This window comes from Brienomyrus brachyistius, chromosome 13 (assembly GCF_023856365.1).
Source record: "Brienomyrus brachyistius isolate T26 chromosome 13, BBRACH_0.4, whole genome shotgun sequence".
In the NCBI taxonomy this organism is placed as follows: domain Eukaryota; kingdom Metazoa; phylum Chordata; class Actinopteri; order Osteoglossiformes; family Mormyridae; genus Brienomyrus; species Brienomyrus brachyistius.
The window spans coordinates 24,453,370-24,470,015 of record NC_064545.1 but is presented as its reverse complement, the minus strand read 5'-3'; the positions used below and the strand labels follow the sequence as shown (position 1 = coordinate 24,470,015).

Here is a 16,646-nt window from a genome sequence, read left to right as displayed (position 1 = left end):
GGCGGGGAATTCCCACATCACTGCTGACACTCCTCTCTGGCAGCCGCTCACGGCACTCCCACGTAAGACCACCACCACCACCCCCGTCAATCCAGACGCGGAGAGGCGGAACTGAGGAGCGGTGCATTGTGGGTACCCACTCCGGGTCCTGCTGCTTGTGGTTGTCACAGAAGAGCAGGCAGGACAGTGGCCTCCCATCGTGGGGCTTCCATTCCAGCAAGCACCTGGGGGGGGGCAGGGGGGGGGAAAGGGGGCAGATTGGCCCAGATCTAATTACGAGATACCTCTCCACAGATTTCACTGTTTGACACAAAAAGATTAAGCTCCAAGGCAGAGACAAGTAAAATTAATTAAGCCTCTAACAACTGCCTGAGGTACAGAGGTGTTATTCATACTGCAGTAAATGTGGCTCAGTGTGCCCTGTAATCAGAGAACGTTGCAGCCAGCGCCACCTGGACCCAGGACACGGGTACGAACCTCGGAGAGTTGGGTCCCTCGATATAAATCTGCCAGAACTTGAGGTATCCGTCATGGCTGGCTGTGGCGAGGATGGCGCCGTCAGGCGACAAAGCGCCCTCGCTGATTGGCTGGGGGACACATGAGCCACCAATCAACACCGAGCCAGCAAAAATATTCAGAGAAAGCTATTTGTAGTCAAGGACGCAAGGAAACGTCAAAGGGAGCGGCTAAGTGAGACTGGAGCCGGGCTGCTCACCGCATGGTGACCTCGCACTGTGATGAAGCCGTCTGTCAGGGCAGCACTGTCTGCTGGCCACGAGCTTTGGCTAGCCGTGAGGATGTCGAGATCCCACACCTCGGCCTGGAAGCAAACAAGAGAGCCGTGAACGTGCAGCCTCCTGGTATCGAACCGGACCCCGTAGTGCTCCTGCTATATTCGCAGATCAAAGCACTCGCCCCACTTGGCAAATATTAACATTTAAATAGCAGAGTCAGATTGCAATTGGGAGCTAAGGCCTTGCTTGGGGGCCTGAAATCATTCAGCTGACCCTGGGATTCGAACTAGCAACCTTCTGATTACAGTCCCAGCATCATATATATCACCAAGCCACACACCATGCCCCAAAACAAAAATGTACAAAAGATATGACCTTCCTGTGAATATTATGGACTATGTCAGTCGCCGTGGCAGCTGGAGATGAGCACACCGGTGTATGAAAGGCGGGGTGAGTACCCGATCCTCATGGAGCAGAGCCAGGGTCTGGTACACGTCCTCAGGGCCAACCTCACCCTCCTCGGGGATGAAAGGGCACCAGATGAGCCTCCGGTTCGGAGTCAGGGGGGTGTCGCTGGGCCTCAGCACGTGCACGATGATCTCATCTCTGGGTTGGGGGGGGTAAGAAAAGCAGCAAAGAATCCATTAAACACAGTGCACATGTCTGCCACTGTCCTGCTGCCGTCAGCAAGCAAACTCACCGAGTTCCAAACACAAAGTATGGCAGACATTTGACTTGAAAACAGAAGATCACGTGTCATCTATGAAGGTATTCATTCAGCAAACCCTACTCCTCAATTCCATTTAAACTTAAATTATTCACCCACATAGGAAGGAATATATGATTTAAGAGAATGAATGGATACGTAAATAAAACACTTGCTTTTCTAATAGCTACAGCAGCACTCTAAAAGTCACAAAATCATTTATTCGGATCTCTGCACCTTTACATTTTGAATAATCGCAAACCAGCGAGAACGACAGCCCACAATGACACCGCCTCCTCGAATTGTACACATCAGCAGAAACAGGAGAGAGCCTGCAGCCAGCGTTTCATCAAGCCGACTCCCTCATGTAGAAATCAACTCGGCAATCAAGCACTGCTGGGGAGCATAATCTTACAGCACCTTTTGTACAGACTAAACTTATGCTGCCAGTATGCATGAAACCCAGTCTTTCACAGTGTCACCCACACATGCTCTGCAGACTGGGACACGTTCCACTTCAAACCTCCATTTACACTGGAAACTTCCCTAACACATGTACGTTCCATTTAGTCTGAGGACTTACAGTCCACATTAATAACTATAATTAATTAAGCAGCCAGGCAGTGTTGTGGTTAAACACTCACAACCTGTAGGGTCAAGCCCCAGTGGGAGCCCTGATGTAGGGACTTGACCTGATTCACCCCACCGTGTCCAGCTGTGTATATGGGTCAAAGCCTAATTAATCGCTGGAAGATGCCTGCTGCAGCCGGCGCTGATACTGCAGCTGGTGCTGATGCTGCAGCCGGTGCTGATGCTGCCGTTGCCGTTAGATACCGTATCTTGCCGCCGCAGCTGCTCAGCTGCCAGACGAACAGGCCGCCGGCTTCGTCCACGCAGGCCAGCTGGTCGGAGTCGAGGTGAGAGAAGGCCAGGTCGGCGACCACGCCTGTGAAGCCCTTCAGCAGCGTGCGGTCCGCCGCGTTCACACTCAGCACGCGGATCATGGCCGAGCTGGTGGCACCTGGGCAGCATACAGACAAAGGGCACGCAGCTAAACACAGCTTCCTGTCATAATCACTGTTCACTTACTAAACTGTCAGTTTCACTTACTAATCACAGTATATTAATTCATACCTAAAAGATTTCTTAACACAACTTACCCTTCATCTGTATCCATTACAGACAGAGGTGGAAAGTTCAGGTCCTAAAAGTAAAGATCCAGACCAAGGTTTTGTTACAACCAACCAGTTGCGTCCTCTGTGATTGTGACTCTGTAAACTCAACTGCTTCATTGAAACAAAACCTTTGTCTGAACTTTTACTTTAAAGACCTGAACTTTCCATCTCTGTCTGTAACGAATTACTTTTGTGAGTAACCCCATCACTGAGTATATGTGACCCATCACCACGAAATGAGTCTGATGGGTGCAGTTCTACCAGTGCGACTTAAGACTCATTTCATGGCGACGGGTCACATATGATCAGACTAATTAACATATTTTCTTTGAATTTTTAAAGCGCAGGCACATAATTTTTAAATATCATGAGAGATCTGAACATAACAAACAGCACTGTAACAACTGTTCTTAAGTATTTAATTCTTTTTCACATCTATAATATATCCTGTATTTTTCCACAGTAACCTGCACCCTTTTTACACCCCTGTGCACATGCACACCTTAGTTACATACCTCATCTTTTTATCTTTATACTTACATTATACTTATACTCTATTCTAATTGTATCGTACTTGTATTCCTTAAATTATGTGTTACTGTACTTCATGCATTATATTGTTTCTTATTTCTCGTATTTTCAGCTCCGTTTACTGTTTTAATCTTGTACAGCCAGTGCTTTGCCTTTGCATTCTGCATAAATAAAGTTGTACCATCAACCATCAAGGTTTGCTGCTGAAAACCAGCTTTGAGAGAAAGACTCACAGCGCCCTCTGTCTGGTTACAAACTGTTACTGCAACAACTTGACGCAGCAAGAGAAATCAGAGGTTGGAATCCCTGATTTTCGTTTTCAGGACGTCATTCCGATTTATCTCGGGGATGCAAAACTCCAGTCTTCAACGGCTTTTTTTTTAACAGCTAAAGTACAGCCTCATTAGAAGCTGCATTAGACAAGCAGACTAACTATCCGACAGTTTGCTTCAGTAAAGCAGTTATAGAAAAAGCAGATGCAACACCGAGCCCCCAGAGAGCAGAGCTATGCGAAACTCCCACAGACACCCCCAAACAGTGACACGCTGCACTGGAGCGACCATTTCTGATGCAGTGCAACACCGAGCCCCCAGAGAGCAGAGCTATGCAAAATTCCCACAGACACCCCCAAACAGTGACACGCTGCACTGGAGCGACCATTTCTGATGCAGTGCAACACCGAGCCCCCAGAGAACAGAGCTATGCAAAACTGCCAGACACCCCCAAACAGTGACACGCTGCACTGGAGCGACCATTTCTGATGCAGTGCAGCCACCATGATTGTGAAAGTGGTGCATTGTGACTCACACAATTCCACATATCAATCCCTTTAATATGCAATTTCCTGCATCTCTACATGACTAAATTAAAAAATTAATTTTAAAATGCTGAGTAATATTTTTTAAATGCTCACCTCTGATGACATATGCCAAGTACGAGCTGGACACGGCTATGAGATTCCCGAAATAGTACTTATGTTCCCAATCATAGTTTGCCATCGGTTGGATTTTAACCTGTTACACAACATGGAAAAGGTTAGACATAGGTGGTGCTCTACAAAATTACTCCTCTGATTTTGCTTACAAGAAGTCAACCATTAATAAATGAATCAGCAATACCATGTCTGAGATGGGATTATTATGCACTGCCATTCGCCAGCAAATTAACTCACTTATCATTGGTTATTTAATTGATTCCCATTGGGTTGAACCAATCAGTGGCTGACAGCACATCATAATCCCACCCACCACTGGGTATAATATTGTGTGTCTCTCAATCCCACTTCCAGGCGCTGTATCCTATCGCTTTTCACCTTGCTGCTGCCCCGGGTTTTGCTCTTGATGTCGGAGTTATGACTGGCGACAACCTCCACGTCGCTGGATGAGATGGCGATGCCGACGGAGCGATCGTCACCAGAGAGATGTCTGGGGAACACAGGGACACCATGTCTATCACGCTGTGCACAATGACAGCACAGGTCACACATTCTTATAAATCTCATGGGATCATTACTTCTTGCAGTAATAATGCATGAATGCATCTCATGAACCTGAAGCACGCATTACATTTATGCTTGCTGCATTTTCCAAATCAAAGCAATTATATTTTATGTGCCCTAATAGGATGCAATAAGCATAAAGTGACCAAAATTTGCTCTCTGCAACTTTTTAGAAACTAATTTATAATTATTTTTTGTTTGAATTTAATATGTAATATTTTTATAAATCAGTCTTATCTGCCTGGACAGTATGTATGTGCGACTCAACTTAAATATATCAGCCATCGTGGCCTATCATAAAGTAGAACTGAAGAGTTTAAAGGCACAAAACAAGTGTTTTGGTTTTATTTTCATATTAAAATGCAGACTTCCATGTCAGCACGTTGAACAGCGTGCAAACCCTTGTCCTCACTTAAGCACATCATAAACGCAAAGATAACACGAAATGAGGAGGATGCACACATGATCTGTCTGTCCTGGTCGCTCATGGTCTCGCTGGGGGGGCTGGTCGCATCCGCCTTGGCGGCTCCTTCTTCGGGGACTAGGATGCCCGATCCAAACAGGCCATTGTGGTCGCCGTTAAAAGACGTCTTTCGGCTTTCAGTTGGGGCTTTTCCTAAGCGGTGAATTTCCAGAAATGTTGATGCATACATAACAAAAACATATTGTGTAAGTTTTTAGCACCCATTCATCCTGTCAGGTTACTTTCCTCCACTTGTATGTAGTTTGGACTTCACAGTTATAAGGAAAATATCAACACAATATCAACAGTGCTATTAAAAATATCCATGCTGTAATTTAAAAATGCACGGTCTCACCGAAAGATTTCATCTACAAATGAACACAAAGCGATATTTGCAAAACAATGCAGTAATATGAGCAGGCCGTTTCTGCAATGTTACCTGCCTATTTCGGAAATAACTGCATGTCGCTCATCGGATTCGTGGATTGAGCTGGGCCGTTCGCACCAGTTAAAACGTTATTATTAAAGTTTATTCTCCGGTTAAAATGCCCCCAGCTAGTCACGGACCCCGTTAAGTCCGGCCGGCGCTGCAGATGCGCGGAGTGGGAGGCAAACAGCGTCGGTCGGGTTGCAGCACGTTTGATCAGCCTGTTTGCGCCGAGTTACCGGCGATCTTTCAGCTTATCCGTAACGCCCAGGTCCCCCTCACGTCGAACCCCGTCACCCAGCGGCCTAAACGCACCCCGATCCTCTGTATCGCCGACGACTCACCGGCACCGCTACCGGTTCGGTCCAGCTTCAGAATATCCCGGAGATGCTGGGTGGCGTCCTCTACGTCTATATTTGCGTTTGAAGCCATGGGGGAGGGAAGGCGTGGGGACCGCGTCTGCACGGGGCTGCCGATGCGCTCATCTACGGCCGCCTGAAGCTCCAGCAGCCGGTCCTGCGTCCCAGGCGCCGTGAGCCGCGGACGGATTCGCTCCAGTGGGAAACCAGAGCCCGCTCTTCAGTTCCGAGGGAACCGAACTGTTCGGGCAAAGATGCTGTAAAATCAGACCACCGCGATACCACGCGTTCGGTCCGTGTTTTATTTACCTCGCCTCCCCATCCTCTCATTTGAGAGGCACAATTAACAGACCTGAACCCATCTTTCTTTAACTTGTTTATTTTTTGCAATGACTGAGCAACAGAAGCGCGAGCTTTTTAAAACGGGGGTATTAACTGAAACCAGCTGGCGTTCAACACGAAGTCCCGCCCCCTCCTCGACCGAGTGCTTTGGACAGTAAGCTATTGCACACACACTTAAACAATCCTTCCGTACTTAAACAACGTAATCTATTCCTTAGCCCCCAATGTAAAAATCCAAGGCAATTCTGATTTCCCAGGTAACACGTGGAGCGAAACTCCAACAGTTCTATTGGGGGTTTTTTTAACTGGGGATGAAAAAATACCAGATCAAACCCATTACCACTGAAGTGTGACTTTATAGATTACTAAGCAACAGTGTGGGGGGGGAGGGATGGGTAATATTTTGCCTATGAGGACCCCCCAGCTAAACACTCCTGCTTTATGTGGACATATGTATTCTTTACTTGCTAATGAGTCTGCAAGTGACATTCTACACAGGTATCACCGAAATGTTCTAGGCACCATACAGGTGGAAAACCATCTCCTGAAGTACGAGGGGCTTCTCACGTTGCTGTACAAGTTAGAGGTTACATCAGAACCAGGGCGAAGCGAAACCATCAGCGATCAGAAAAACCTGGAGATCGCTAGTGGGTGTGTAGGTCAGCTACCACCGTAAGAGATACGTGCGTTCAACCAAAGTCCATTTTGTCCTTCAAGCCCCATACTAGACCTTTGCTTTGACGGTTTTGCAAGTTAGGCATTTAGACAACACGTGCTCCATGCTGAGACGATAATGTCAGATTATTTTTGAGGGGGAAAGTGACAGTGCAAAGACAAAAGGCAAAGAAGGCAAAGACACAGGAGATGGAAAAATAAACCGTAAGTAAGAAAAAGTCAAGATTTATTGTGTATTGTGGTGGTAGGAATCACCCTGGGACAGATTGGGGGTGACGATGGGCTGGTCAGTGATGTTTCTTTGGATTGCGAGAGCAACCTGTCAGTACATGTAAAATTAAATGCCAGTGAACTAAAAAGGGAGAAAACTGAGCCCGAGTAACAATGAACTGAAAGTATAAAACAGTGTAAAAGTAAGTTGCTCTTCTGGCATCAATAATGCAGCTATTCTAGGTTCCCAACAGCATGCAGAATAGTGCAGGGGCTATGACAGGCTGCAGGCAGCTGTAGCCATTCGGCGTAGAACAGGAGTTTGTGTCCCGGAGATTGCTCGTGCCTGCGTGTCGCTTCTGTCCACTGACTGGTCGGGGTTTTTTGTGTGAACGACATCTGGGATCCAGTGTAGAGGAGGTTTACTTCTCAGAGGCAGGGATGGAGGAACGTGGGGAGCAGAGGGAGGCGGACGTCGGGAGTGAGCTGGGCCAGGAGGGTAACCTTCACCCCCACCACTGTCCCACGTTCCCCGCTTCCCACCAGCGCCTTTAGCCGAAATTGTGAATGGCCAGCCGGAACATGTCATTGGTGCACACCCAGGCATCGTTGATGTTCTTCAGGAGAAAGATCTGATGGAATCCCATGATGGGGTCCTCATCAGCCTGGAAGAGACGTGAGGGGGGGCACGGTGTTAGGATGTGGTCCTTGCACAGTGGCCTCCACTTGAAAAGCTTGAATAGCTATGCAACATAAAATTGAAGACTAACAAGAAACTAGATTCCCTCTTTATTCAAGACTGTTTCAGCAAAATTAATGTACGTCTTCAAACTAGTACAGAACAAACAAAAACTCAAGCTGATAATGTCAAGCTGTTGCTTCTCTTCAAGCTGAATGCAAACCACATTTTGGAGCTAAAGCCCTAAAAGACCTTAAACTGCCACCAAGAGAAACACGTTATACTGCATCTGCAGGCCCCACCCAACACGATACCCACCATGCATGTGCATAAACCAGGACCTAGGCTCTGTCAGCTTTGCCTTTCAACCACAACAAGCTAGTTAATCAGGGGTCAGCAGGTAGGGTAGCACATGACAGACTTCTAACCTGTCGGTTGACACTCAAGTTCCAGGATGGGCCTTGCTGTAGCGCTAATGAACGATGTACTTCACCTGAACTGCTCCAGTGAAATACCTAAGCAACCAAATACGGAAAACCACCCCCCCATCCCAATTTTCCGAGAGCTGGCCATGACCTAGTATTTATAGATCCATGCGAGATCTCGAACTGTGGAGAGATCCAAGTCTTAAACCGGCATGCCGTCACAGGCGGACAAGCACTGAAAAGGCATGCAGATCTGAAGCGGACCCAAGGCGGCATGTGCCACGAGTGAAAACAGAAAGGTGGGGGCTCCAACTGGGCATGACCCTGAGGCTCCCCAGTCTTCAGGGAGGAATCTCACAGCCACATGAAACACAGCAGAAAGAACGTTAAGCACAGCACCTCCTGCAGATGGCACTCGCATCGTTACGAAGGCGTGCCTGACTGTTAATAGGAACGCTAACCAACTCATGCTTGGGTGCTACTGAGGCAAATGCATCTAGCACAGAAGATGGCATACAGTCAAAGTCACATTATAAACCAGGCAAGCTTTGGCCACCCACTTCAAATGCAGGTCCTTACTAACAGACAGCGGGAAAGCAGGGGAATCAGGCCAGATGTCAGAGGTCAAAGGTTGTGCAGGGCTAGCCTGAAGACCTCGTTGGTGCACACCCAGGCACTGCTAAAGCTTTTCAGCAGAAAGGTCTGGTGGAAGCCCAGAATCTGATCATCATCCGCCTGAGCACACGGTAAGAGAAAAGGCAGTAAGAAGCCTTCAGAAGGCAGGAGAAGCCGGCCACCGATGCTCTCGCCAAGTTCATGGTACCCATGTCACCTCTAGGGATCCAGGTCTGGGCTGTCCCCTCCCAAAAGTTCTCAAAAGTAGGGTCTCAAAAAGCTTCAAGATTATACCCACAAAACTCACTGTCAAGAAAAACTCCACTTCCTTATATAGCTACATCTCTCTCACAGCAAATGACAAAAACTCTTGACCCCCCCCCCCCCCCCCCAAAAAAAAAAAAAAAACAACACTAGACATTTCTAGAACAGCTCAAGGAAAAGCAGAATCTCAGAGTCTTTCTGTTCAGTTCTCAACTGGACGCACATAAACTCCACCCTGGAACTCCAACATTTGACTGGCATTACGCTGAAAACACCTGTATCTGATGACTGCAGCTATTCTGTCATTTCACAAACTGAGCCAAGACACCAACAGGGGGCTCACAGCTCCCAAGTGACTGAGTGTGCACCCACCCACCCACCCCCACTAAAATGACAATCACAGGGAAACGACCGTTTCCAAACCTATTTGACAATGGGTCGGAAACTTCAATCTTCCCATTAACTTCAGGAAAACCACTAAGAATAAAAGGGAAAAGTAACAGAAGAAAATAACATTTAAATGATTGTAATAAGCAGAGGTTTCAAGGGAGGCTAATAAATCAATCATTACATTTTATTAAAGCTAAAACTTTGTTTTCTTGTGTACATTAGAGATGCCAAACAGGATGTGATCCTGACTGATGTTTTAAAGAATTAGTAAAATGTTAACTAGAATTTGAGTACAAAAATGTATGAAGACTAAATGTTGAGCTCAAAGATGTAATTCTTACCGATGTGATGTGCGTGTGTGTGTGTGTGTGTGTGTGTGTGTGTGTGTGTGTGTGTGTGTGTGTGTGTGTGTGTGCACGCACCTGATGTGTACATTACACTGTAAACATACACCAAGAATTAAATGTAAACAAAATCCAAGTCATATCAAAAATGAACCTGGACAAACACAATGCATGGCACACTTAAGCGTGACATCATCCCTATTCGTCTAAGAGAAACAGAGTAAAATTGTTTTAAGCGAGACCCCTTATAAATAACGGCCCTACAGTAGCACTGCTCACAACTCCGCTCCTCACAGTGAATCAGCCCCGTTACTCCCACAGACGGCCAGAGTCACACAGGTCTTACTTTTAGTTGTCCTACTACCATACTCAATATACAGCTGTCGGGAGTTGGCTGGTGGTCTTGCGCTGTTATGTTGTGAGCGATTTTCGTGAAGGGGAGGCTCTGCGGAACATTGGGAGGGAGAAAAGACATTACATTTACCAATGAATATATGCATTCCTCAGATTAATTTTCTTAGAAGCATTCTTCCATGTTCTGATATACGATACTCGTTCATGTAATCACATCTACGGCACGTGTCCTATCATACACACAGGCAGACAGACATTACCCGACATGCTACACTTAAGGCTTTAGAATCTGGGACATCGACTTTTGCATTGACTACAGTACTGAATTAAGTGTAATCACACCTCTGTGTAATATTCTCTTAGAGGGTAAATACCATTGATATATCCAGGAGTATGACTTTATGACAAGACACCTCGCATGCATCAGGTGGAAGTTCAGTGCAGTCTTGTCAGGATTTACACCAGCTTAAAAGTAAAAGCGATTAGCATCCTTACAGAAAGTTTCTCAACAATTGCTGCTTTTCCCTGGAATTGCTGTCCTTCCCACGTAAGGCATGATGCATCGATCTGCAAGACGAAAAGAGTGACGCGTGAGCACAGCCAATCCGGGAATGGACACCTGAGAGGGGCCGGGTCTGCAGTAAGGCACCCGCACGCACATACGACAGCATGGTAAGCATGTCAGCCAATCCGGGAATGGACACCTGAAAGGGGCCGGGTCTGCAGTAAGGCACCCGCACGCACATACGACAGCATGGTAAGCATGTTCAGCCAATCCGGGAATGGACACCTGAGAGGGGCCGGGTCTGCAGTAAGGCACCCGCACGCACATACGACAGCATGGTAAGCATGTTCAGCCAATCCGGGAATGGACACCTGAGAGGGGCCGGGTCTGCAGTAAGGCACCCGCACGCACATACGACAGCATGGTAAGCATGTTCAGCCAATCCGGGAATGGACACCTGAAAGGGGCCGGGTCTGCAGTAAGGCACCCGCACGCACATACGACAGCATGGTAAGCATGTTCAGCCAATCCGGGAATGGACACCCGAAAGGGGCCGGGTCTGCAGTAAGGCACCCGCACGCACATACGACAGCATGGTAAGCATGTTCAGCCAATCCGGGAATGGACACCCGAAAGGGGCCGGGTCTGCAGTAAGGCACCCGCACGCACATACGACAGCATGGTAAGCATGTTCAGCCAATCCGGGAATGGACACCTGAGGGGGGCCGGGTCTGCAGTAAGGCACCCGCACGCACATACGACAGCATGGTAAGCATGTTCAGCCCCCGCAGAGTAGGTGACCACAGTATGGTGTCTTTCAGGTTTCCAGCACAGTGGGGATCATGTATTCTTTGACTTGTTGGCCCAAGAGGATGTGTCACTTTTGTCTTTGAATCACAAGCACTTATTTGCCTCCCCCCCAACCCCAGCGGGGATCGGGAGGCGAGGGCAGTGGAAGTAAAGTCAGGCTGAATGGGATTCGCATGGCATTTTGATCCAGCCCCCGAATCCTGCATTTCCTCATTTCTGCAGAGATATGCTGTTTCATTCAGCTGACCCACAGTCCAGCCAGACGTACATAACGCTGACAGATGCAAGACATCATACCACAAGATGAGGGCCTGATGCAAGCACCACTCTGAGCAAAGGGGCGGGGGGCCAGGCCTGCTGGGGGACTCACATATATTGCTCCAAGTTGGGTCCTGTCTGTATCAAACAACTGGTAGTAGTGCTGCACAAAGCTGGATCCTATCTGCTCCCAGATTGGCTTGTCTCCCATCCTGATTCACCCGACAGACACTGCGGAGAGAGAGACAATGAACCTGCAAGTTAGACATTTCACAAGTAGGAGAAACAATTCAATTCACCGAGCAGAATGAACCAGAGAAAAGATCCAACATGAGAATGTAAATAAAACTCAGCTGGCAGTATATGGAGTTGAGTCAGAAGAATCTTTCACCCTCTACTTCAACATCTCGCCATCTTACAGCACCCAGAACCTGAACAAACACCATTCCAGATGTTCAGAGATTTTATTCATGACAGCAATTTTATAATATTCAAAAGACCACACAACCCAGGTAGCAGGATGTAGGAAGCAGTGCATTACTCAGGTATAGTCTGATGCTGAAATCTCTCAATCACATACATATATATCCATCCACACACATGTGACCCAGGCAGAGACTCGAACCTGGGTCCCAGAGGTGTGAGGCGACAGTGCTAACCACTGCACCACCATGCCGCCCCCCATATACATATATATAAATAAATAAATGATATATTATCAAGTAAACCCAGAACAGAGAAGCAAAGGTGCAGTCTAGAGGAGTGGGAACCTTCCGGGTGAATCCAACATTAGAAAAGCACCCAAGCCAACAGATTACATATTTAATGAGGTTTGAAGAAGACATGCATGCACGTTTAACCATCCCATGGAAAAGGTCATCCCACCTGCACTTTAACTGGCTGTAAAGACAACCAATCATTGAAGGCAGCCAATACCAGAGATCATCCTTAAAAGGTGACAAATGCTTGCGGAAATAAGCTCGTTGGGCACAAACTGCAGCTCCGTAGATTTTCAGTACAGAAGTAACCAGTACAGTATCAAGTCCGACAGCAATTAAGGCCAAAGCAAAAGAGGCCATTCTAACACACACCAAGACCACACTTGTCTTTCCTCAGGATGATCTCTCACTCTCTCCACACCAAGCTGAACCATCAGAAGTATACAGAAGAAAATAAAACCTCCTACAGCACTGGAGAACTATTAAGAGAGCTCATTACTCCAGTTAATCAGTGGGGATTATTACCTTTTATGTACTATTGTCAAGAGCAGTGATGTCACAGCTGGGCAGTGCTTCATGCCTTTCATGGAGACCCACAGTACAGCAAGAAACACTTAGTGCACGTGAAGTGTCTCCACAACAAAGTGTTCCCACCTTTCGTAACTGATTTCAATTAAAGCTCTTTATTAATACAATGCACACCATAGTTCTCAGTTCTGGGCTTTGCTGACCAGGTTCAGGATGAGAGGCACATTCTTAAACTCAGTGACATTTCCACCAAAAACTGCAGCACACTTTTCCGAACCATTTCACAAAATGCAGCTAAACGCAGTTCAGAATACCCACCGAATCCCAGGTGAAGTCCAGAAGCTGTCGGCTTACAGCACATGTCACTGTCGCTATGCGCTGCACCGAATCGCGGCTGCACAGGATAACGACCAGAATTAAGCTCCCCGTCGCAACACATGCGATTTTATTCCCTGCGATCACAGCTGGCCCTGAGATGAGCTCAGTCTGAGTCGATGTGAGTAAATGACACGCAGTGTGGAGGAGGAGAGACTGCAGAGATGCCTCATGAAAAACCTTAAACCGTCACACAATGGCCGAGATAAGTCAGAGGACACATCTGCAACATTTGCCACTGCACAGTCTGCCAGTGAGCTAAACACCACCAAAGACCACAGGAGACAGAGAGCCTCATTTCCCTGTGGATAATAACTACGCTGCTTCTGTGAAATGAGGGGAGAACGGCGGGTCCGTTGAGCCCTTGAGAGAGGCCCTTAGCATCAAGAAATGCTCCAGGGGCACCGTATAAATGACTGACTGCACGCGCTGAACGCATCATTCTAACCTGCGCATACGTGCATGTTTCATAGGAGAGAAAGATGGCAAGAGAGAAAATCAAAGAATTCCAATGTACTTGAATAAACAGCAAACAAAACTTCAAAGCATCTTTAAACGTCAAATGATTTGTGCTTGACACCCCCACCAAAGATTTTCTTTACGCCAGCGTTTCTCAAGCCAGTCCTCCGGAAGCCCAAGATGGTCACCTGCAAGCAGCAATACCACATATATCAGATGTTTTTAAACTTTATACTGCAGGGCTGTTCAAATCACGGTCCTCAAGGTCTGAGCCCTGCTGATTCCCCAGCCTTCCTTTACCTGTGAGCCAGGTGTGACGCCCCTGTGGCCAATCAGAATCAGTTATTATTAAGCCAAGTATCTTGGAGAATTGCAAACAAGGCCTGGATTTGGAATAGAGGGGCAGATATGAAGAGCTCAGTCTTAATGTACTTATTACCAAAATAACAACCATCATAGCACATATAGCCTCGGCAGGTAAAACACAATTGGGTTCAGGCCTGAGGACTAAAATGAGAGGAGAAGCTTATGATGACGAGGAAGCATGAAGTTATTCAAAAGCATATCGGACACGCGGGGAATGAGATGGGCTGTGGAATGAAAACCTATGAGGTCAACCGACTCAGGAGTTTGCAGGCAGCAAAAATGATGCACTTGATAATTACCTATTCCACATAATCCTGAAACAGACAATTAGAAGGAAGAACAAGATAATCTAGCTGAAAACTACTGCAACCAACTCTGTGTATTGAAGAGAGAAGCTTGAGACTCTGCAGGAGTCTTACACAAACTGCATGTCTGCAGGACATTCGACTGTGCAGGTGGACGTTCTCGCAGCTGCAGTTTTCCTAAGGAGCTGCAACTGCTTCCCAAACCCTTCTGACAATGAGCATGAAGCTGTGCACAATTTCCATGGCAACTGCCCAACCAGATGCACAAATGATGCTAAATCACCACCACACTGTCACCTTGCCTTCTGAATGGAGGCCCATCATTAGCTCTTAGCTAAATTATTTCTGTAGTAGGGCAGCAGGTAGACCAGCAGTTAATCATGTGAGCCAAAGGTTGCAGCTTGCGCTCCCACAAGAGGATCTGCTGTTGTACCACTAAGAAAGGTCTTAACCTAAGCAGCTAAGTATGACTAAATCACCAAGCTAATACACTGGTTTTAAAACACTGAAAAACTGACAGAAGGAATGTGCGACATCGCCCTCAACTGAACATTTCAGTTGCATTGTATTAAAGGGCAGTTTAACAGCAGTTTTTTCAATGCGGCATAAATTAAAATCTAAGCGATAAATAACGAATACACAAGGCAAATCATTTTCAAAACCTAAACATTACATCCATGTCCCCTGTGCGTCTGGATAAAGTATGTCTTGCTGTAACTGGTCAGCTTCACCAAGGTTAAAGACAGAGAAGATCAAACTAAGAACCTAGACTACCATACCTGTCAAGACAATCCATCAATTAACTGGCAACGGGATCAGAAAAAAAGCGTGTGATTTTGAGCTTCTGGGCGCTTAATAACTGCTCGTTTTGTTTTAATCGAAGAATTCCAACAGACGCAGTCCCGTCCTGATGTATTTAAAGTTTGAATTTCTGGGGACAAGCTGGAGGTGAACTACTTCGGACATCTATAAACTACAGATAATTGCAATTTCAATCCGGTGGACATTACTCAGCCCAAACGGACCATTGAAACTGCCGCCCGAAGCAGCGCCGATCTGCCCGTCCGGGGCAGCCTTACAGGCTTACAGCCACCGGCTGCAGACTCGGACTCGCCCTGCCCTGGGATATGCGCGTCTCTCCCCTCGTTTGTCGCCGTGACACATGCCGCCGATTTAACCCCACGTCGCGCAGCCGTTTTCGCGGCTCATTTAAAGTAAAAGGGCAGGAAAAGTGCGCTTCAGACGGCGGCCGGTGAGAGAAGACATCCGACCCCACGGCCAACACGTGCTCTCTCATTCCCTGCTAAAAATACAGCTCATCGCCAGGGTCGCCCCCAGCTGAGCCGCCTCCCAGACTGCGTGCGGCGGTGTCCAGCGCAGACAGGGGCCCAAAGTAACGTTAAAGTGCCCCCTTCTATAACGCAGGCGTGTCTAAAACACTTCTGCACACTGCCTGCCAAAAAATAAATCTCCTGTCATTTTCCTCACCCGCGGGGACGAGGTGGTCACTATGACAATGCTCACATTTCTGACGAATGCATTTTTAATGAATGAACTATAAATCCCTACACGCTGCAACTTACCGGAGGCCCAAAACAGCTAGCTACTGCTGTTTCCCCAGTTATGGCGATCTGCGAGCGCGGCTGAGTCAATCCGCGTCTGTTGGACAGCGCATGCTCACATTAACGGACACGCCTTGTTGGATTCTGGGAAGTGGAGTTCATTTTTGTTGGCGAGAGACTACAGGAGGCCTAATGTATCCTAATACCAGGCCAGCTTTTTTTCTGGTAACGCGGCACGTCGTGCGTGCTCCGTCTAATTCCATTTGAGTTTCTGCAGCAATTATTCTGGCTTGACTGGACTGTTGATTAGTTTCACACGTGATCCCGGCGTAGAAATTATTCTTTTCAAGGGAAACATGCTGCTATTCCAAAAAGTAATGCTGTTTTGTCCTATTTTTTACCACCTTTTGGTAAATGCCCAGCATCTTATTCGTATTAACTTAATGCCTTGAAAACAAAGCATTTAACAAAAATTGTTTGGGTTAAATTGCATGTACATTTGTTCTGTCTGGCTGTCAGAATGAAATTCCAATCGAGATAAACACGGCATGTCCATCCATGAGTCTCC

General features: G+C 47.1%; 2 protein-coding genes across 7 annotated transcripts in view; both read right to left on the bottom strand.

Moving 5' to 3' along the window:
- The window catches only part of edc4 (enhancer of mRNA decapping 4), a 43,166-nt gene extending 36,203 nt beyond the window's left edge, over window positions 1-6,963 (bottom strand). For 2 of the 4 annotated variants that reach the window (XR_007381911.1, XM_048972712.1), the window contains exons 1-9: window positions 5,879-6,963; window positions 5,107-5,260; window positions 4,459-4,570; window positions 4,060-4,159; window positions 2,275-2,461; window positions 1,193-1,340; window positions 716-820; window positions 478-587; window positions 141-224 (exon numbers count right to left, since the gene is read on the bottom strand). Coding sequence is in view for 3 of the 4 variants with exons in the window: in XM_048972712.1 (XP_048828669.1) it covers window positions 141-224; window positions 478-587; window positions 716-820; window positions 1,193-1,340; window positions 2,275-2,461; window positions 4,060-4,159; window positions 4,459-4,570; window positions 5,107-5,260; window positions 5,879-5,966 (1,088 nt within the window). In the remaining variant the exon portion in view is untranslated. Of the gene's footprint in view, window positions 1-140; window positions 225-477; window positions 588-715; window positions 821-1,192; window positions 1,341-2,274; window positions 2,462-4,059; window positions 4,160-4,458; window positions 4,571-5,106; window positions 5,261-5,849 lie in introns of all 4 variants that reach the window. The other 2 variants (XM_048972713.1, XM_048972714.1) reach the window with 2 other exon arrangements.
- Window positions 6,964-7,119: 156 nt separating this feature from the next.
- Window positions 7,120-16,253, bottom strand: nutf2 (nuclear transport factor 2). Of its 3 annotated transcripts, XM_048972718.1 has the most exons (6): window positions 16,100-16,169; window positions 13,973-14,033; window positions 11,877-11,995; window positions 10,687-10,758; window positions 10,184-10,282; window positions 7,120-7,785 (listed from the first exon to the last, which is right to left on the bottom strand). In XM_048972718.1, the coding sequence occupies exons 3-6, from the start codon at window positions 11,973-11,975 to the stop codon at window positions 7,672-7,674; spliced, it is 384 nt and encodes a 127-aa protein (XP_048828675.1). In that variant the 5' UTR covers window positions 11,976-11,995; window positions 13,973-14,033; window positions 16,100-16,169; the 3' UTR covers window positions 7,120-7,671. The 3 variants fall into 3 exon arrangements, with proteins under 3 accessions (XP_048828675.1, XP_048828674.1, XP_048828673.1); XM_048972717.1 differs by lacking the exon at window positions 13,973-14,033 and having other exon boundaries at window positions 16,100-16,253; XM_048972716.1 differs by lacking the exons at window positions 11,877-11,995; window positions 13,973-14,033; window positions 16,100-16,169 and adding an exon at window positions 11,154-11,296 and having other exon boundaries at window positions 10,687-10,810.
- Window positions 16,254-16,646: the final 393 nt, after the last annotated feature.